Below are 22,849 nucleotides of genomic sequence, written 5' to 3'. Positions count from 1 at the left end.
TGTGTGGAAGCAGGGGGCTCTCTGCACAGGTCCAACATGTCCCCTGCTGAGTCTGACCAATTGCTCTGCAATCAGCAAAGCCCATGCTTACCAGTAACTCAGTAAGGATGGGGGGTGTGGGGCGCTGGACTTTCCGTAGAGAGGCCGCTGCTTCCCCACAGAGAGCACAGGGCCTTCTGTGCAGCATACTGGCGGGAGACGGTCCTCTCTGCTTTATATAGAAAACTCCCATTGTGAGCACACAGGCGGGTCAGGAGGGCCCAATGGGGTCAGGTCACCCCAACGCAGTGCAGGAATCACCCCGCTGCCCCCCAAAATGTCTTCTCTGGGGGAAGGGATTTGTTATTGTTCCCCGTGTTTAGTGGTCCCCCTCACTGACGCCATGTCGCTGTAGGAAACTGTGGGAGGAGACAGCGGGCATAGTCAGGGTCCTGGGGGGCCCACAGGCCTAGATCTTGGGGGGGAATCCCCTCAGTTTCTCTAGGAAGACCCTCCATATTGGTGCATTGCATGTGTACATATGTCAGCGTGTGCTGTGTTCTCTGATAGTCACATTCTATGTCAGGAGTGAGAGACCCGGATGTTATAGAAGGGCGGACGCTGAGCGGAGGGGGACAACATCGAGTGCTGTACAGTGGGCGGGGCCCGGAGGGGGCGGGATACGGCGGAACCTTTGTTCCCTCTCCATGTTGCCGGGGGAAGGATGAGACTGTGACTCTCGTCCGTCCTTGATTGGTGTCCCCCGGTGTCCTTGGGAAAGCGGAACGATGGGTCTAATACCGGACGAGGCTCGGGTCCTTCCACCCCCCTCCTTATGCAACAGAGGCGCCATCCAGCTCGGTATCATCGGCTACGCAAGCTCTGTGCTACACAACGCCTACAACCAGTACCCGGCCTTCCGAACGGGTGAGACTACAACCCTCCTCCCTCCACAGTGGACTACAACCCTCCTCCCTCCACAATGAACTATAACCCTCCTCCCTCTACAATGGACTACAACCCCCTCCCTCCACAATGAACTATAACCCTCCTCCCTCCACAATGAACTACAACCCTCCTCCTTCCACAATGAACTACACCCCCCCTCCCTCCACAGTGGACTACAACCCTCCTCCCTCCACAATGAACTATAACCCTCCTCCCTCTACAATGGACTACAACCCCCTCCCTCCACAATGAACTATAACCCTCCTCCCTCCACAATGAACTACAACCCTCCTCCTTCCACAATGAACTACACCCCCCCCTCCCTCCACAGTGGACTACAACCCCCCCTCCCTGCACAAAGAAACTACAACCCCCCCTCCCTTCACAATGGACTACACCCCCCCTCCCTTCACAATGGACTACTACCCTCCTCCCTCCACAGTGGACTACAACCCCCCTCCCTCCACAGTGGACTACAACCCCCCCTCCCTGCACAAAGAAACTACAACCCCCCCTCCCTTCACAATGGACTACAACCCTCCCTCCACAATGAACTACAACCCCCTCCCTCAACAGTGGACTACAACCCCCCTCCCTCCACAATGAACTACAACCCCCCTCCCTCCACAGTGGACTACAACCCTCCTCCCTCCACAATGGACTACAACCCCTCCTCCCTCCACAGTGGACTACAACCCTCCTCCCTCCACAATGAACTATAACCCTCCTCCCTCTACAATGGACTACAACCCCCTCCCTCCACAATGAACTATAACCCTCCTCCCTCCACAATGAACTACAACCCTCCTCCTTCCACAATGAACTACACCCCCCCCTCCCTCCACAGTGGACTACAACCCCCCCTCCCTGCACAAAGAAACTACAACCCCCCCTCCCTTCACAATGGACTACAACCCTCCCTCCACAATGAACTACAACCCCCTCCCTCAACAGTGGACTACAACCCCCCTCCCTCCACAATGAACTACAACCCCCCTCCCTCCACAGTGGACTACAACCCCCCTCCCTCCACAATGGACTACAACCCCTCCTCCCTCCACGATGGACTACAACCCTCCTCCCTCCACAATGGACTACAACCCTCCTCCCTCCACAATGAACTACAACCCCCTCCCTCCAAAGTGGACTACAACCCCCCTCCCTCCACAATGGACTACAACCCCCCTCCCTCCACAATGGACTACAACCCCCCCCTCCCTCCACAATGGACTACAACCCCCCCTCCCTCCACGATGGACTACAACCCCCCTCCCTCCACGATGGACTACAACCCTCCTCCCCCTCACTGGGCTACAACTCCCCCCTCCACACTGGGCTACAACCCCCCCTCCCTCCACAATGGACTACAACCCCCCCTCCCTCCACAATGGACTACAACCCCCCCTCCCTCCACGATGGACTACAACCCTCCTCCCCCTCACTGGGCTACAACTCCCCCCTCCACACTGGGCTACAACCCCCCTCCCTCCACAATGGACTACAATCCTCCTCCCCCACAATGGACTACAACCCCCTCACTCACACTGGGCTACAAACCCCCCCCCCCATATTGGACTATAACCCCCCTCCTGCACACTGGACTACAACTCCCCTCCTCCATACTGAGACACATCCCCCCCCCCCCCACTGGACTACAACTCCCCCTTCCTCCCCCACACATACACTGGACTACAATCCCCCTCCCCCCACACACATGCTGGACTACAACCCCCCCTCCCCCCCACACGCTGGACTACAACCCCACACTGGGCTCCAGGCTGTTCTAATTGGTTGTCACCAGGGGGCGCTCCAGTTCTATCAGAGATGGCATTGAAGGGGGCGGAGGATATAAAGACTAAAAAGATTTAAACTTTTTTTTAAAGCAGAGCTCCACCCGAAAGTGCAACTTCCACTCATTGGACCCCCTCCCCCCTCCGGTGCCGCAATTGGCCCCTTTCAGGGGGAAGGGGGGTGCAGATACTTGTGTAAGACGGGTATTTGCAGCCATTTCCGGGCATAGACTCTGCGGGTAGTGCGTCAGTCCCCATTACCCCCCCCCCCCGTTGTGTTGTGGGGAGCACACGGCCCCCAGAACACAGCGGGGACCAGTGACGGCGCATCGTGACTCGCGCATGCGTCGTAGGGATTCCCTCACCGAGGGTGGCGGCAGGGGCAGGCGAGAGACGAGCGATTGATCGGCCGAGGCTGCCGACATCACTGGACTCCAGGACAGGTAAGTGTCCATTTATTAAAGTGGAGTTCCACCCATAAATATAACATTACATCAGTAGTTTTAAAAAAAATGTCATTAGTCCTTTACGATTTTTTTTTTTTTTTAGATGCCTTCAAATTGTTGTTGCTAGGCAGAATAGTTAATCTTCCCACTTCCTGCACCTAGGTGCTTAAGCTTCCTAAACTACACCGCACAGACTCCTGGGAATGTAGTGGGTGTAACTTTCCAGGAGTCTGTGCACTCCCCAGTCTCGAAGAATCATGTGACTTGGACAGCACAGGTGCTGAAACCTGATCTGAAACCTATTACACTGCTTGTGCAGCACTGAGCGAGATCTGCAAGGCTGAAATCCAGGAAGTCATACAGTCTGGCTTCATGATGCCCACACTTAAGATGGCCCCAGTCAATTTCTGTTTTATAAAGTGTCTAAATGCTGTAACAACCTAACAAAACGGACCTTAGTTTACAGACTAACTTTACTAGAATACATTAAGCTTGTGTATTACAGGGGTATTTATATTTAAAAAGTGAAATTGTGGCCGGAACTCCGCTTTAAATGTCAGCAGCTGCAGTATTTGTAGCTGCTGGCTTTTAATTTTTTTTTTTTTACGGCAGAGATTCGCTTTAATGCCACATTTCCTCAAATGATTATGAAATCCTATATTTTGGGTGTATTTTATATATACTCACCCACGGGCCACTTTATTAGGTACACCTTGCTAGTCCCGGGTTGGACCCCCTTTTGCCTTCATTCTTGGTGGCAAAGATCCAACAAGGTGTTGGAAACGTTCCTCAGAGATTTTGCTCCATAGTGACATCATAACATCACACAGTTGCTGCAGATTTCTCGGCTGCACATCCATGATGTGAATTTCCCGTTCCACCACATCCCAAAGGCGCTCTATTGGATGAGATGTGGTGAGTGTGGAGGCCATTGGAGTGCAGTGACCTCATTGCCCAGTGGTGAGATGATTGGAGATTTGTGACATGGTGACATTATCCTGCTGGGAGGAGCCATCAGAAGATGGGGACACTGCAGTCATAAAAGGATGGACATGATCACTAACAATACTCAGGTAGGTCGTGGTGATTAACCACTTCAATACCGGGCCTATTCTGGCACTTCTCTCCTACATGCAAAAATCATCATTTTTTTTTGCTAGAAAATTACTCAGAACCCCCAAACATTATATCATTTTTTTGCAAACATCCTATGGAATAAAATGGCGGTCATTTTATCTTGCACGGTATTTGTGCAATCATTTTTCAAAATTTCATGAATTAACCACTTGCTTACTGGGCACATAAACCCCCTTCGTGCCCAGGCGAAATTTCAGCTTCCGGCACTGCGTCGCTTTAACTGACAATTGCGCGGTCGTGCGACGCGGTTCCCAAACAAAATTGGCGTCCTTTTTTTTCCCCCCACAAATAGAGCTTTCTTTTTGGTGGTATTTGATCACCTCGGCGGTTTTTATTTTTTGCGCTCTAAACAAAAAAAGAGCGACAATTTTGAAAAAAAAACACTTTTTAACTTTTTTCTATAATAAATATCCCAATTTTTTTAAAAAAACTTTTTTCTCAGTTTAGGCCGATACGTATTCTTTTACGTATTTTTATTTAAAAAAAAAATCGCAATAAGCGAATAAGTTTGCGCAAAAGTCATAGCCCCTTACAAAATAGGGGACAGAATTATGATTTTTTTTTTTTTTTTTTTTACTAGTATTGGCGGCGATCTGCGATTTTTTTTTTTTTTTTTTTTTTTTTTTTTTTTTTTTTTTTTTTTTTTTTTATTGGGACTGCGACATTACGGCGGACATATCGGACACTTTTGACACATTTTTGGGACCATTCACATTTATACAGCGAACAGTGCTATAAATATGCACTGATTACTGTATAAATGTGACTGGCAGTGAAGGGGTTAACACTAGGGGGTGAGGAAGGGGTTAAATGTGTATCCTGGGTGTGTTCTAACTGTGTGGGGGGAGGGGACTGACTGGGGGAGGTGACCGATGCTGTGTCTCTATGTACAAAGGACACAGATCGGTCTCCTCCCTCCCTGACAGGATGTGGAGCTCTGTGTTTACACACACAGATCCACGTCCTTGTCTGTGTATCCGCCAATCGCAGGTGCCTGGCGGACATCGCGGCCACCAGGCACGCAAATCGGCACTTCAGTGATGCCGCGGGAGCGCGTACGCGCCCCCCAGTGGCCGGAGGACGTCCATAGACGTCCTCCCGGCAATTGAGAGCCACCTTGCGGCCGTCTTTTGACAATTGGCCGGATGCAAAGTGGTTATATAACAAGACAGTAAAGTTAGGCCATTTTTTTTTTTTTTTTTTGTAAAATGTGAAATATATAATGTTAAGCCGAGTAAATAGATACCCAACATGTCACGCTTTAAAATTGCACACACTCATGGAATGGCGCCAAACAAGTACTTAAAGAGGAGCTTCACTCTAAAGTGGAACTCCCGCTGATCAGAACCCTCCCCCCTCCTCCGGTGTCACATTTGACACCTTTCAGTGGGGAGGGGGGTACAGATACCTGTCTAAAGAGAGGTATTTGCACCCACTTCCGGCCACACAGACTGCGGCATGACGTCCCAGTAGATACGCAGAAATACTCAGACCAGCCCGTCTGGTGCCAAGAACCATGTGACGTTCAAAGTCACTTTGATCCCCCTTTCTTCCCCATTCTGATGCTCAGTTTGAACTTCAGCAAGTCATCTTTACCACGTCTAGATACCTAAATGCATTGAGATGCTGCCGTGTGATTGGCTGATTAGCAATTTGTTACCAAGCAATTGAACAGGTGTACCTAATAAAGTGGCCAGTGTGTGTATTTATATGTGTTTTATAAGAAAAAACAATTAAATATGTGTGTGGTACCTATTTTTTATATACACACGCATACATACATTTTTATTTATTTATTTTACATCTTATAAACCTATTTGTATATTTTTTTTTTCTAAAATTATATATATATATATATATATATATATATATATATATATATATAATTTTTTTCTTCCCTTTCTTATAAATATAATTTGTTTATAAGAAATGGGAAATAAAATAAATACATTTTTTTTTTCATCTTATAAACCTATTTTTATGTAGTTTTTTTTTTTTTAAGGGCCTCTTCCTGATAACCCTTGCCCGGTGGTTGTGGGGGGTCTGCGGGCAGGGGCTTATCGGAATCTGGATGCCCCTTTTAACAAGGAGGCCCCCAGATCCTGGTCCCCCACCCTAGGTGAATGAGTATGGGGTACATTGTACCCATTCACTCCAAAAAAAGTGTCAAGAAATAAAAACACTACACAGATTTTTTAAGCAAGGGTTGTCGGGAAGAGACCCTTGTCCTCATGAACATAGGGACAAGGTGCTTTGCGGTTGGGGGCGCAGGGCCCCCCTGCCTGAAGCACCTACCCCCCCATGTTGAGGGCATGTGGCCTGGTATGGTCCAGGAGGGGGGGGGGGGGGCGCTTGCTCGCCCCTTTCTGACCTTCCGGGCTGTGTGCTCACATAAGGGCCATGTATGGAGCTTTGGGGGGGGCACCACATTTTGTCGGGGTCCCCCTTTAAGATTCTCAGCACACAAGTCGCACCGCAAGTCGGATCATCTTGCTTGGACTTCTGGTGTGACTTCTATTCAAATCAATGGGCTCCCATAGGGAACCATTGATTTTTGAATAGAGAAAGGGAAACGTGGCCGAAAGCTAGAGCGACAAAACGTGGATAAAATCGAGTTTTTAGCAGCTCGTTTTTTTTTTTTTGTTTTTTTTTTTTTTAAATGCCCGTAGGCATAAGGCCTTACAGTCGTGCTCATAAGTTTACATACCCTGGCAGAATTTATTATTTCTTGGCCATTTTTCAGAGAATATGAATAACACAAAAACTTTTCTTTCACTCATGGTTAGTGTTTGGCTGAAGCCATTTATTATCAATCATCTGTGTTTACTCTTTTTATATCATAATCACAACAGAAACTACCCAAATGACCCTGATCAAAAGTTTACATACCCGGTGATTTTGGCCTGATAACATGCACACAAGTTGACACAAAGGGGTTTGAATCGCTATTAAAGGTAATCATCTAACCCGTGATCTGTTTGCTTGTAATTAGTGTGTGGCCCGGATTCACATACATTGGCGCATATTTATGCCGGCGTAGCGTATCTAATATACGCTACGCCGACGCAGCACAGAGAGGCAAGCACTGGATTCACAAACCCAGTGCTGCCAAATCTGCGCTGGGTTTCCTAGGCGTAAGCCGGCGTAGGTGGAAGTGGGCGTGAGCCATGCAAATGTGATGGGCTGAGGATCAGACAGATACGTATAATGAACAGCGCATGCGCCGTCCCGCATGCTCAGAATCACGTCGGATCTACTCCCTAAGATACGACGGATCACTGCCTACGGCGTGAACGTAACCTACACCTAGCCATATTCACGTCCAATGTAAACGACGACGGCTTGAGTTCCCTGGTGCAGACCTTTGCATGGATGCTGCTGAGTTACACGTCCTTTATGGGGCATAACTTTACGCCGGACGTATGACTTTACACGCACTGCGACGGACGGACGTGCGTGAATCGGCGTATCTCCCTCATTTGCATATGTGAATAGAAAATCAATGGGTGCGCCAAATACGTCCAGTGTAAATATGCGCCCACTCTACCCCGGCGTAGGCAAGTTACGTTGGTCGGATGAAGCCTATTTTCAGGCATATCTAGTTTTGTGGGCACTGCGCACAGATACGACGGCGCATATTTGCACTTATGCGGCGTATCTCGAGATACGTCGGCGCAAGTGCTTTGTGAATCCGGGACTGTGTGTATAAAAGGTCAATGAGTTTCTGGACTCCTGACAGACCCTTGCATCTTTCATCCAGTGCTGCACTGAGGTTTCTGGATTCTGAGTCATGGGGAAAGAAAGAGAATTGTCAAAGGATCTGCAGGAAAAGGTAGTTGAACTGTATAAAACAGGAAAGGGATAAAAAAAGATATCCAAAGAATTGAGAATGCCAATCAGCAGTGTTCAAACTCTAATCAAGAAGTGGAAAATGAGGGGTTCTGGTGAAACCAAACCGCGGTCAGGTAGACCAACTAAAATTTCAGCCACAACTGCCAGGAAAATTGTTCGGGATGCAAAGAAAAACCCACAAATAACTTCAGGTGAAATACAGGACTCTCTGAAAACATGTGGGGTGGCTGTTCCAAGATGCATAATAAGGAGGCACTTGAAGAAAGATGGGCTGCATGGTCGAGTCTCCAGAAGAAAGTCATCACTACGCAAATGGCGCAAAGTATCCGCTTACAATACGCCAAACGGCACAGAGACGAGCCTCAAACCTTCTGCCACAAAGTCATTTGGAGTGATGAGATCAAAATTGAGTTTTTTTTTGGCCACAACCATAAACACTACATTTGGAGAGGAGACAACAAGGCCTATGATGAAAGGTCCACCATCCCTACTGTGAAACACGGTGGTGGATCGCTGATGTTTTGTGGATGTGTGCGCTACAAAGACACAGGAAATTAGGTCAGAATTCATGGCAAGATGAATGCAGAATGTTATCATAAAAATACTGGAGGAACATTTCATTCATCAGCCAGGAAGCTGCGCATGGGACGCACTTGGACATTCCAACATGACAATGATCCAAAACACAAGGCCAAGTCCACCTGTCATTGGCTACAGCAGAATAAAGTTAAGGTTCTGGAGTGGCCATCTCAGTCTCCTGACCTCAATATCATTGAGCCCCTCTGGGGAGATCTCAAACGTGCCGTTCATACAAGACAGCCCAAGAATTTACAGGAACTGGAGGCTTTTTACCAAGAGGAATGGGCAGCTTTACCATCTGAGAAGATAAAGAGCCTCGTCCACAAATACCACCAAAGACTTCAAGCTGTCATTGATGGTAAAGGAGGCAATACACGGTATTAAGAACTGGGGTATGTAAACTTTTGATCGGGGTCATTTGGGTAGTTTCTGTTGCCATTATGATATAAAAAGAGTAAACACAGTTGATTGATAATAAATGGCTTCAGCCAAACACTAACCATGAGTGAAAGAAGAAAAGTTGTTGTGTTGTTATTCATATTCTCTGAAAAATGGCCAAGAAATCAGAAATTCTGCCAGGGTATGTAAACTTATGATCACAACTGTATAACGCACGTGCTCCATGATGTACTGAATGTCCTCCTCCCTCTCATTCCAGGTGTGCACAGGCACCTACTCTTCACCACTGTTGGCATTTTCCTCGGGTATCACTTGACCAAATTTGAGAACTACAGGAACGCCAAGAAGGATCGGGAGTTGTTTGACTACATGAAGAGGCACCCGGAGCTCTTCGCCCATAAAGGTGTGTGTGTGCTATGGATCGGGGGAGGGGGTGAGGGAAAAGAGTGGAATGACTTGTGCCTGCCTAGTAGAGAGCAGACTGTGATTCGCAAGTCACAGATGCCTCCCAAATCCAAGATGGTGGCAACTTGGATCCAGCAGTGGTGAGAATTATTTGAACTTCACGGGCTGGTAGGTACCTGGGCTACAGTATGTGCAGCTGCTGACTTTTAATCTCTAAAATATTAGGTGACATTCCCCCTTTTCAGTGTTGTTTTTTTTTTTTTTTTTTACACTTCTGGTTGGGGGGAGGGCGGTTGCTGTACAATGAGGCAGCTGAGCAGGTGGTTGTGTGTGTATTTTTTTTTATTTTAATTTTTTTTATTTTATTTATGCCCCCGGGTGGAGGTTTACACATACTGCGGGCATGAGCATGAAGCTTCGCTTCACCAAAAAAAATGTTTTACTTCTTGGCTCTCTGCACAGTGGTGCGGCATTTACAGGGTTATAACGGGCAGGGAGGAAGCAAAATATTATCACTGGCCCAGATTCAGGTACATTTGCGCGATATTTGCTGGGGAGCAGGGCAACGATTTTGCCCTGCGCCACCGCAAATATTTTGCGCTGCCCTAGATTCACGGAGCAGTAGCTCCGTAAATTGCGAGGGCGCGCCGACAAAATTGCCCGGCGTAAGCGCGCGCAATGTAAATGATCCCGCCGGGGGCGGGAATCATTTAAATTAGGCACGCTCCCGCGCCGAGCGTACAGCGCATGCTCCGTCGGGAAACTTTCCCGACGTGCATTGCGGCAAATGACGTCGCAAGGACGTCATTTGCTTCAAAGTGAACGTGAATGGCATCCAGCGCCATTCACGAATCACTTACGCAAACGACGTGAAATTCAAATTTCATGTCGCGGGAGCGGCGGCTATACTTTAGCATTGGCTGCCCCTACTATTAGAAGGGGCAGCCTTGCGCTAAAGTTGCCGTACGGAAACTCCGTACCTGGCTTGCGCAGGGCCCGCGCAAGTTTGTGAATCAGTGGTAGTATGCAATTTGCATACTACACGCTGATCACAATGGGAGCGGCCCACGCAAGAATGCAGCCTAAAATCTGCGAGGCATAAGAGCCTTATGCCGCGCAGATTTTAGGCTGCAGTCGGTGTAACGAGGTTCCTGAATCAGGAGCACTCGTTACACCGGAGCAAGTAAGCAATTGCGCCGTGTAACCTATGGTTACACGGGCGCAATTGCTTCTTGAATCTGGGCCACTGCCTTTAATACATCTTCTGAATGTGATCCACCGCTGATTACTTTTCAAAAGGGGACACAAGGCCTTCAAGTGATCGCCAAGTCCTTAGGACTCAGCTGATCCCAGATTGGGGTAAAGGGCCAATCACAGCGGCTTTTTACCACGTGATCAGATGTGTCCAATGACGGCTCATCACGGAAGTAAACACAAGCTGATTATCGGCATTTCGTTCCTCTCACTGACAGCATGAGGAGGAGGAGAGAGCCTATAACCGGCTTCTGTAAAAGGGACATGTACAGTACACTGATAATCAAGGCACTGATTATCAGCACAGTGCGCACTAGTGCTGCCGATCTGTGTCGCCTCATTAGTGCCCACCTGTGCCGCCTATCGGTGCAGCCTCAACCACGCCCATCAGTGAAGGAGAAAAATTACCGGTTTGTAAAATGTTATAGCAAACTATTAAAAAAAATTGTTATGAATTTTTTCAAATTTTTTATTTTTTATTTATTTATTTATTTATTTATTTATTCAGTCTTTTCTCATTTGTTTAGCAAAAAATAACCCCAGCGGTGATTAAATGGCACCAAAATAAATCCTTATTTGTGTGTGTGTGGGGAAAAAAAATTATAAAAATTTCATATGGGTACAGTGTTGCATGACTGTGCAATTGTCATTTTTTAAAGTGTGACAGAGCTAAAAATTGGCCTGGGCAGGAAGGGGGTACAAGTGCCCATTAGGCAAGTGGTTAAAGTCTCCTTCCTTTTTTCCTTGATTTTTTTTACCAAAAAGGGGGGGGGGGGAGAAACAGTGGTTTGGCACAAAACAGCCTGAATCCTCTTCTTCTCGGGATCCCTCGCTAGGTCTCCTGGCCCCTCCCTCCTGCCGAGTGCCCCTACAGCAAGCAGCTTGCTATGGGAGCACCCAAGCCGAGCCTCTGCTCTGTGTGTCTATTCAGGACCCCCCCCCTTCTCTCTCCTCATTGGCTCACTGACTTTGACTGGAGCTAATGGTGCCCACTGCTGTCTCAGCCAATGAGGGAGAGTCCCTGGACAGCCAAGACTCTCATGTGCAACATCGCTGGATCGAGATAGGGCTCAGGTGAGTATTGGGGGAAGCTGCTGCACACAGAAGGCCTTTTATCAGAATGCATTAACTGCTTGCCGACCAGCCGCCTGCAGGTCGGCTCTGTTGGGCGAGATCACGTAGGTATACGTCATCTCGCCAAGCAGACAATAGGGGCGCACGCCGCCGGAGGCGCGCGCGCTCGCCCCTGACTCCCGCGCCCTTCAGGCGCGATCGCCTGTTACAGAGCGAGAACCGGGAGCTGTGTGTGTAAACACACAGCTCCCGGTCCTGTCAGGGGGAGAAATGCTGATCTTCTGTTCATACAATGTATGAACAGAAGATCAGTCATTTCCCCAAGTCAGTCCCACCCCCCCTACAGTAAGAACACACCCAGGGAACATACTTAACCCCTTCCTCGCCCCCTAGTGTTAACCCCTTCACTGCCAGTGGCATTTTTATAGTAATCAATGCATTTTTATAGCACTGATCGCTATAAAAATGCCAATGGTCCCAAAAATGTGTCAGAATTGTCTGCCATAATGTCGCAGTACCGAAAAAAAAATCACTGATCGTTGCTATTACTAGTAAAAAAAAAAAAAAAATATTAATAAAAATGCCATAAAACTATCCCCTATTTTGTAAACGCTATAACTTTTGCGAAAACCAATCAAACACTCATTGCGATATTTTTCGTAAAAAGAAAAAAAAGTAGAAGAATACGTATCGGCCTAAACTGAGGATAACATTTTTTTTTTATATATATATATATATATATATATATTTTTGGGGGATATTTATTATAGCAAAAAGTAAAAAAAAAAATGTTTTTTTGTTTTCAAAATTGTCGCTCTATTTTTGTTTATAGCACAAAAACTAAAAACCGCAGAGGTGATCAAATACCACCAAAAGAAATCTCTATTTGTGGGGGGAAAAAAAGGACGCCAATTTTGTTTGGGAGCCACGTCGCACGACCACGCAATTGTCAGTTAAAGCGGCGCAGTGCCGAATCGCAAAAAGGGGCAAGGTCCTTTACCTGCATAATGGTCCGGGTCTTAAAGCGGAGGTTCACCTTCAAAATGAACTTTCCAGCATCCTTAAAGCGGAAGTAAACCCATCAATTTAACAGTTTGAAAAAGCAGTTAGCATTCCCGGCATGCCAGGAATGTAACTGTCACATTGGTTGTGCTCTCAACCAAACTGTCAAACCATCCAATGGCTGGTGTCATAACTGATCACATGTGCAGCATCATGGCAGTTGAAGATTAAACAGAGGCCAAGACGCGCTTTAGCAGCCGTCAATCAACTCCTCTTTGCTTAGAAACGCCCATTCCCCGCAGGATTCCCCGCTCGGAGCCGGAAAACAAGGGCTCATATAACGATAAGTACAAGTAAAAAAAAAAAAAAAAACCAGCATACTGCAGATGTTGGCAGTATGCTACAGCTAATGTCAAAAAGTGGATTTTTGGGTGAACCTCCGCTTTAAGTGGTTAATAAACATAAAAAAAAGGCTGGAACTCCAAAACATCAGTTTTATCAGTAATAGTCGAAGTAAAAATAATGACGTTGGGTAAAAAAAAATAGAATTTTATTTATTTTTCTTTAAATCAGTAGTAAATAAATGGTACTTTTTCTGATATTTCTTCTCTATTTCTGTTTCATAGAACCTCGGAGAATAGGCGCGATCACAGAGGAGTTCCAGCCAGTGCGCTGATACAGCTCCTCCTTTCCGGGACGTCCAGACAAAGATTGTTTTCTGTTGTAAAAGCGATGACTGTCCTCCAGTGATTTAGTGAAACCCATTCTGTAACCTTCTACAATTAAATATTATTTGACTTCTTTTCTTGTGTGTGTATTTTGTTTTTTCAGTATAAAAATGTAAAATGTTGTCTTTGATTCCAGCGGACACTGTTCAGTCCACCCTTGGGATTACTGCTTGATTGCAACATCAGAAATGAAAGCCGAGTGCCGGACACACCAGTGAATACAGAGATGGAATGCATATCTGAGATGGTGAACCTCGGCACCCCAGATGTTTTGGAACTACATTTCCCATGATGCTCCACCACACTGCAGAGTGCATGAGCATCATGGGAAATGTAGTTCCAAAACATCTGGGGTGCCAAGGTTCACCATCACTGGCATAAAGAAGTCCGATGGAGACCTAAACAGAGCGAGGAGCTCATCAGTGTGATGCTTCTCCTTTTTAACTAGTATTTATCGGCGTATACCACACACTTTTTTGCCCTGAAAATCGTGGGTGCGGGGTATACGCCGATACCCGCTTTCCCGCGCCGAGTTTGAATACTGCGCCGACATATACCGAGCGCAGTACACTCGGGTATAGTCGGGCAGTCTCGGCTCCTTCCGCGCTCGCGTCCTGGACGTACAGGACGGCAGCGCGAGAGTTGCCGAGCCTGCCCGACAATACACGAGTGTACTGCGCTCTGTATATGTCGGCGCAGTATTCAAACTCGGCGCCGGAAACGAGCTGGAAGGACGCCGGACCCGACGAAGAGGACACCCGAAGCCGCAGACGGACGCCGGACCCGACGAAGAGGACACCCGAAGCCGCAGACGGACGCCGGACCCGACGAGGCCGCCGCGCAAGACACCAAAACTGTAAGTACAAAAAAGGATTCGGGGCAACTTTAGGGGTGCGCAGTATACGCGGGAGCACGTTATACCGCGATAAATACGGTACTTGCCGACCAGCCACCGCAGTTATACGGCGGCAGGTCGGCTCCCCTGCGCGAGAGCCCGTAGCTATACATCGGCTCTCGCAGCGGCCACTAGGGGCGAGTGCTCCCCACCCCCCCCCCGCGCTCGTCCCTGACTCCCGTGCGTGTGCCCGGCGGGCGCGATCGCCTCCAGGCACCCGCGATTGCTCGTTACAGAGCGAGGACCGGGAGCTGTGTGTGTGGAAACACACAGCTCCGGTCCTGTCAGGGGGAGAAATGCCTGACCGTCTGTTCATACAATGTATGAACAGCGATCAGTCATTTCCCCTAGTGAGTCCACCCCCCCTACAGTTAGAACATACTTAACCCCCTTCCCCGCCCCCTAGTGTTAACCCCTTCCCTGCCAGTGGCATTTTTATAGTAATCAATGCATTTTTATAGCACTTATCGCTATAAAAATGCCAATGGTCCCAAAAATTTGTCTGCCTTAATGTTGCAGTACCGGAAAAAAATCGCTGATCGCCACCATTACTAGTAGAATTTTTTTTTTTTTTTATAAAAATGCCATAAAACTACCCCCTATTTTGTAAACGCTATAACTTTTGCGCAAACCAATCAATAAACGTTTATTGCAAAAAAAAAATTACGAAAAATATGTAGAATACGTATCGGCCTAAACTGAGGGAAAAAATAGTTTTTTTTTTATATATTTTTGGGGGATATTTATTATAGTAAAAAGTAAAAAATATTGCATTTTTTTCAAAATTGTCGCTCTATTTTTGTTTATAGCGCAAAAACTAAAAACCGCAGAGGTGATCAAATACCACCAAAAGAAAGCTCTATTTGTGGGGGAAAAAAAGGACACCAATGTTTGGGAGCCTCGTCGCACGACCGCGCAATTGTCAGTTAAAGCGACGCAGTGCCGAATCGCAAAAAGTGCTCTGGTCTTTGACCAGCAATATGGTCCGGGGGTGAAGTGGTTTTAAAGGAGGAACTTCAGACCCCCCTTACTGCAGCCACCATTTTTAATGGTCCAGGGCATGGGTCTTCAAACTACGGCCCTCCAGTTGTTCAGGAACTACAATTCCCATCATGCCTAGTCATGTCTGTGAATGTCAGAGTTTTACAAAGACTCATGGGATGTGTAGTTCCGCAACAGCTGGAGGGCTGTAGTTTGAGGATCCCTGGTCCAGGGCATGCCAAATGTGCTGAAGCGCTGTACCCGTCCTTCAGGACCTGGTGGAGCCGTGAAGCAGATCTGCCCATGTGTGGGTATGTGAAAGGGAAGGTACAGCAAATTGCGTTTTTGGTCTGATTATGTGTGGATTCTTTGGCACATGTGCAGACCCAACACACAGTCCTGTACCTTCCTAATCGCATTGTCTTTGCACATAGGCGCACCCATACATGCGCAGTTGTGACAGGTACAGAAGGTCAGGCAGAGCCCTTCAGCACGTTTGTGCATGTATGGATTTGGCGCAACATAATTCTCATGCGAAAAAACAAAGGCCCAGATTCAGGTACATTTGCGCTTTATTTGCGGAGGCACAGGGCAACGATCTTGCCCTGCGCCCCCGCAAATATTTTGTGCTGCCCTCGATTCACGGAGCAGTAGCTCCGTAAATTGCGAGGGCGCGCCGGCAAAATTGCCCGGCGTAAGCGCGCGCAATGTAAATGATCTCGCCGGGGGTGGGAATCATTTAAATTAGGCGCGCCGAGCGTAGAGCGCATGCTCCTTCGGGAAACTTTCCCGACGTGCATTGCGGCAAATGACGTCGCAAGGACGTCATTTGCTTCAAAGTGAACGTGAATGGCGTCCAGCGCCATTCACGATTCACTTACGCAAACAACGTAGATTTTAAATATCGCGGCACAGGAACGTGGGTATCATAGCATTGGCTGCGCCTGCTATTAGGATGTGTAACCTTGCGCGAAACCCGACGTACACAAACTACGTAATTTGCGTACGCAGGGCTCGCGCAACGTTGTGAATCGGTGTTAGTATGCAATTTGCATACTATACACAGATCACAATGGGAGCGCCCCCTAGCGGCCAACGCAAGAATGCAGCCTAAAATCTGCGTGGCATAAGAGCCTTATGCCAGGCATATCTTAGGCTGCAGTCGGCGTAGCGATGTTCCTGAATCAGGAGCATTCGCTACGCCGGAGCAAGTAAGCAATTGCGCTGTGTAACCTATGGTTACACAGGCGCAATTGCTACTTGAATCTGGCCCAAAGTGTTGCCTTGTAGCGCAAAGAAAAAAAATTATTCTGCCTTGTATACCAGTGATGGCGAACCTTGGCACCCTAGATGGTTTGGAACTACATTTCCCATGATGCTCCACTACACTGCAGAGTGCACTAGCCCTCATGGGAAATGTAGTTCCAAACCATCTGGGGTGCCAAGGTTCACCACCACTGGTATATACAGTGGATATAAAAAAAAAAAAAAAAGTCTACACACCCCTGTTAAAATCTCAGGTTTCTGTGATGTAAAAAAATGAGACAAAGATAAATAATTTCAGAACTTTTTCCACCTTTTTAATGTGACCTATAAGCTGTACAACTCAGGTGAACAACAAAATAAAATCTTTTAGGTGAAGGGACGTAAAAATAAAATAATATGGTTGCATAAATGTGCACACCCTTAACCACTTCAATACCGGGCATTTTCACCCCCTTCCTGCCCATTTTTAGTTTTCAGCGCTGTCACACTTTGAATGAAAATTGCGCGGTCGTGCGACGTGACTCCCAAACAAAATTGACGTCCTTTTTTTCCCATAAATAGAGCTTTCGCTTGGTGGTATTTGATCACCTCTGCGGTTTTTATTTTTTGGCGCTATAAACAAAAGAAGAGCGACAATTCCTTCCATGGTTCCTCGATGTCTTCTCCCACCCTCGATAACGATTCAGCCAATCAGGTTACCGGTGAACCTGATTGGCTGAGACACCTGTCAGTCTTATCCAAGGAATGCACCCTCTGGGCCCGGATTCAGATACGAGATACGCCGTCGTATCTCTGAGTGCGGGCCGTCGTATCTATGCGCCTGATTCAGAGAATCAGTTACGCATAGATTTCCCTAAGATCCGACCGGCGTAAGTGTCTTACACCTTCGTATCTTAGGCTGAATATTTACGCTGGCCGCTAGGTGGCGCTTCCGTATAGTTACGCGAGGAATATGCTAACTAGATATTTACGCCGATTCAGAAACGTACGTCCAGCCGGCGCATTTTTTTACGTTGTTTACGTTAGGCTTTTTCCGGCGTAAAGTTACCCATGCTATATGAGGCGTAGCTAATGTTTAGTATGGACGTCGTTCCCGCGCCGAGTTTTGAAAATGTTACGTCGTTTGCGTAAGTCGTTCGCGAATAGGGCTTTGCGTATGTTACGTTCCCGTCGAAAACCAATGAGGCTTTGCGGTGTAATTTCGAGCATGTGCACTGGGATTTTTTCACGAACGCCATTCACAAAAAAAGTTAAATACGCAGGGTCGTGTGAAATTTAAATAAAACACGCCCCCAACATCCCCATTTGAATTAGGCGGGCTTACGCCGCCACACATACGTTACGCCACCGTAACAAAGGGCGCAAGTTCTTTCTGCATACGGAACTTGCGCCCAAATTTACGGCGGCGTAACGTATCTGAGATACGTTACGCCCGCAGAAAGATGCGCTCATCTTTCTGAATCTGGGCCCCTGTGCGTCCCCTGGATAACTATTTGGAAGCCGATTACAGCCTGAGGGCTGTAATCGGAAAGCCTATGAGAGCCGCTGGCTCTGATAGGCACTTCCAAAGCCAACCAGCTGCCGTTATTAGGATGGCCGGCGCTCACCAGGGGGCCGACCATCTGAATAGTGGGCGGCAGCAACAATACACAGATTCATGCAATGCATGAATCTGTGTATTGTATTCAGTGGCGGTGCGGGAGAGAGAGGGGGGCGGCGCTCCTGCGCCCTCTATGGACGCACCGCCACTGAATAATCCTGATATAATTAAACCAGCCGACAAGGGTAGAGGAAAAGTGCTACAAAATAAATCGGATTGTTTTTCGGGGGCCAGACGCCTCCTTTCAGACGATGGTACCTATGAAAAATTGTATTGTATTATCACGGTAAAAGGTGCACTCATCATCCTTTGGACGCGATTTCAAAGACTTTATCACTTCTCTTCCTTTTGGACATTTTTATGGATTGACTTTTTGTTTTCAATGGGGTGGATTCAGTAAGCAATTGCGTCTGCGTAACCATAGTTACGCAGCGCAATTGCTTAGTTGAGCCGGCGTAACGACTTTTCTGTATTCAGAAAGCTCGTTACGCCGACTGCAGCCTAAGATATGACTGGCATAAGGCTCTTATGCCGTCGTATCGTAGGCTGCATTCTTACGATGGCCGCTAGGTGGCGTTCCCGTAGTGGTCAGCGTAGAGTATGCAAATTGCATACTCACGACGATTCACAACCCTACGCGCGCCCTGCGTACGCATTTTACGTCGTTTACGTTCGTCGGGTTCCGCGTAAGGCTGCTCCTGCTATTAGCAGGGGCAGCCAACTAAGTATACCCGTCGTTCCCGCGTCGCGATGTATGAAAATTACGTCGTTTGCGTAAGTGAATCGTGAATGGCGCTGGACGCCATTCACGTTCACTTTGAAGCAAATGACGTCCTTGCGACGTCATTTGCCGCAATGCACGTCGGGAAAGTTTCCCGACGGAGCATGCGCTCTACGTTCGGCGCGGGAACGCGCCTAATTTAAATGATCCACGCCCCCTACGGGATCATTTAAATTACGCGCCCTTACGCCGGGCAGTTTTAGGGAGCGCCCACGCAAATTACGGAGCTACTGCTTCATGAATGAAGCGTAGCGCAGGTAATTTACGGAGGCGCAGCGTTAAAACGGTACGCTGCGCCTCCGTAAGAGGGCGCAAGTCGTACCTGAATCCAATTGAATGTTTTTTTTTGCACACTATTGTCACATATATAGCGTGGCGATCTATGGGTTACACATAAGAGCTCAGGGTGTGGTAACCACTTGGGTAATGGTGCTGTGCAGTCATCCAGACTCGGAAAAACTCCAGCGTGTGAAGGAAGCCATCACCCTCGTTATACTGACATAGGCATACCTCCCAACTTTCTGAGATGGGGATGAGGGACACCTATCAGCAAAAGTATGCAGGCATAGGACACACCCCTTGCCACGCCCCCTTAAAGGAGAATTGTACAAAAAAAAAAGATTGGTTAAACCCACAAGTGCTTTTTTTACCACTACTATTCCTTTATATTGGCTTTTGGAATTTACAAATGCAGCAGTTTAGATATCGGATGAAAGGTTTAGCACTGGGAAACACTTTTTGATAGATAAAAAGTTCATTTTATATACATCTATATAGATCAGACCAAAATGAGAGACAAATGAGGGACAGAGGGACATTGCTCGAAATCAGGGACAGTCCCTCGGAATCAGGGACAGTTGGGAGGTATGCGTTTAGACCTCATTCACATGAGCACTGAGGCCTGTACACTAGGGTGACCAGATATCCCTGGTTTCCGGGGACAGTCCCATACCTCCCAACTGTCCCTGATTTGGAGGGACTGTCCCTGATTTGGAGCAATGTCCCTCATTCTCCTCATTTGTCCCTCATTTTGGTCTGATCTCTATAGAGTTGTATGTAAAATGCACTGTTTATCTTTCAAAAAGTGTTTTCCAGCACTAAACCTTTCATCTGATTTCTAAATTGCTGCATTTGTAAATTCTAAAAGCCAATATAAAGGAATAGTAGTGGTAAAAAAAGCACTTGTGGGTTTAACCAATCTTGTTTTTTTGTACAATTCTCCTTTAAGGGGGTGTGGTAGGGGGTGTGTCCTATGCCTGCATACTCTTGCTGATAGGTGTCCCTCATTCCCATCTCAAAAATTTGGGAGGTATGCAGTCCCCAAATTGAGGGCACTGTCCCCGGAAGCCAGTCTGTCCCCAGATTTGTCCCCAGATTGCAGTGGCATCGGGGGGCATCTGGTGCTCTTGCCCACGGTGCAACATTTAGGGGGCTGCAAAATCATTACTGTGCCACCCCCAAGTGTGCTGTGTCCGCCCCCACCCAGGGACACCTGTGGTCCAGCCTATCCCCCATGATCCCTCTGGTGCGGGTGATCTGTGTGTGTGAGAACGGTGGAGGGGAGGGGCGGTGCAGATAGAACAGCGGCTATTGGAGAAGCTCTTGGCAGGGGATACTGAGGAGCAGCTGGGTGTCGGGAACAGTACCTGGTGCTGGAGAGAGCCCTGCTCTGATTATCATGGAGACCATAGAGAGGTGAGCAAAATCAACTGATCTACACTGTTCATGTAGGGGGGTGTGAATCAGGTAGGTCAGTGTAGTGGTCAGTATGGAACTCAGGTAAGTCACTGTAGTGACAGTCCCTCGAAATCAGAGACAGTTGGGAGCTATGTACCTGACCACTACTCTAACCTACCTGATTTTTACACTGACCTACCTTATCCCTACATTGACCTACCTGATTCCTATACTGACCACTACAGACGGTCCGTGTTCATCCGATCGCCCCCATAGAGGAGAGCGGAGATCTGACAGTGTGCAGGGACCGCCCTGTCATCTGCCGGCTCAGCGGGGATCAATGGAGCGATCCCCGCTGAGCAAGCAGATATTAAAGGAATGGATCCTCATGGGATCCATGAGTGTGAAAGGGCCCTTAAAGGGGCTGTAAAGGTAATTTTTTCCCCCCTAAATAGCTTCCTTTACCTTAGTGCAGCCCTCCTTCACTTACCTCATCCTTCCATTTTGCTTTTAAATGTCCTTATTTCTTCTGAGAAATCCTCACTTCCTGTTCTTCTGTCTGTAACTCCACACTGTAATGCAAGGCTTTCTCCCTGGTGTGGAGTGTTGTGCTCGCCCCTCCATTGGGCTACAGGAGAGTCAGGACACTCTCTACATTGCAGATAGATAAAGGAGCTGTGTGTTAGTGGGCATTCTGACTCTCCTGTAGTCCAAGGGAGGGGGCGAGCACGACACTCCACACCAGGGAGAAAGCCTCGCATTACTGTGTGGAGTTACAGACAGAAGAACAGGAAGTGAGGATTTCTCAGAAGAAATAAGGACATTTAAAAGCAAAATGGAAGGATGAGGTAAGTGAAGGAGGACTGCACTAAGGTAAAGGAAGCTATTTAGGAAAAAAGAAATGTACCTTTACAACACCTTTAAGCTCCCTTCCTCAGCCTCTTGGGATATCCTTGTCACATACACTATATTACCAAAAGTATTGGGACGCCTGCCTTTACACGCACATGAACTTTAATGGCACCCCAGTCTAAAGCCCCGTACACACGGTCGGACTTTTGGCCAACCAACTTCAAAATCTGCAACTTTTCAAATTTGTCCGACCGTGTGTACGCTCCATCGGACCAACTTTTTCTGGTTTCATCCGACAAAAAGTTGGGTCTGCGAACGGACCAACTTTTCGGCAACAAAAGTCCGATGGTGCTTTGTGTGACCGTGTGTACAGCAATCCAACCAACTTTTGGACAAAGTGCAAATGCGAATGCTGAAAACCAATGTTAAAAGCAACAAACAATAGCAGAAGTTAACCAAAGGGTGGCGGTAAAGAGCAAAAAAAACATGTGATGTTAGGAAACTTTTAGAAAAGTTTGCAGAAAAGTCTGACTGTGTGTATGCTATGGGTGTGGCAGGACAAATCAACTAGGAATAAAATCCAAGGGAAATTTTGTTGGATGTCCTACCGTGTGTATGAGCCTTTAGTCCGTAGGGTTCAATATTGAGTTGGCTCCGCCCTTTGCAGCTATAACAGCTTCAACTCTTCTGGGAAGGCCGTCCACAAGGTTTAGGAGTGTGTCTATGGGAATGTTTGACCATTCTTCCAGAAGCGCATTTGTGAGGTCAGGCACTGATGTTGGATGTGAAGGCCTGGTTCGCAGTCTCCGCTCTAATTCATCCCAAATGTGTTCTATCGGGTTGCGGTCAGGACTCTGTGCAGGCCAGTCAAGCTCCTGCACCCCAAACTCGCTCATCCATGTCTTTATGGTCCTTGCTTTGTGCACTGGTGAGCAGTCATGTTGGAACAGGAAGGGGCCGTCCCCAAACTATTCCCACAAAGTTGGGAGTATAAAATTGTCCAAAATATTTTGGTATGCTGACGCCTAAGAGTTCCCTTCTCTGGAACTAAGGGGCCAAGCCCAACCCCTGAAATGCAACCGCCACCATAATCCCCCCTCCACCCAATGATTTGGACCAGTGAACAAAGCAAGGACCATAAAGACATGGATGAGCAACAACTATTGTAATGTTGAATGGACCTTAAGGGCTCTTTGACACTGGC

The 22,849-nt window shown here is 47.5% G+C and overlaps 1 protein-coding gene across 1 annotated transcript; it reads left to right on the top strand.

Annotated features, from left to right (window-relative positions):
- Positions 1–676: 676 nt before the first annotated feature.
- On the top strand, positions 677–13,668 carry LOC120928887 (NADH dehydrogenase [ubiquinone] 1 subunit C2-like). The gene is made up of 3 exons (XM_040339949.1): positions 677–906; positions 9,390–9,533; positions 13,492–13,668. Exons 1-3 carry the CDS (start codon positions 768–770, stop codon positions 13,539–13,541), a joined length of 333 nt encoding a protein of 110 aa, XP_040195883.1. The 5' UTR covers positions 677–767; the 3' UTR covers positions 13,542–13,668.
- Positions 13,669–22,849: the final 9,181 nt, after the last annotated feature.

Source organism: Rana temporaria, chromosome 2 (assembly GCF_905171775.1).
Source record: "Rana temporaria chromosome 2, aRanTem1.1, whole genome shotgun sequence".
NCBI lineage: Eukaryota > Metazoa > Chordata > Amphibia > Anura > Ranidae > Rana > Rana temporaria.
This window is presented reverse-complemented; position numbering and strand designations above follow the sequence as displayed.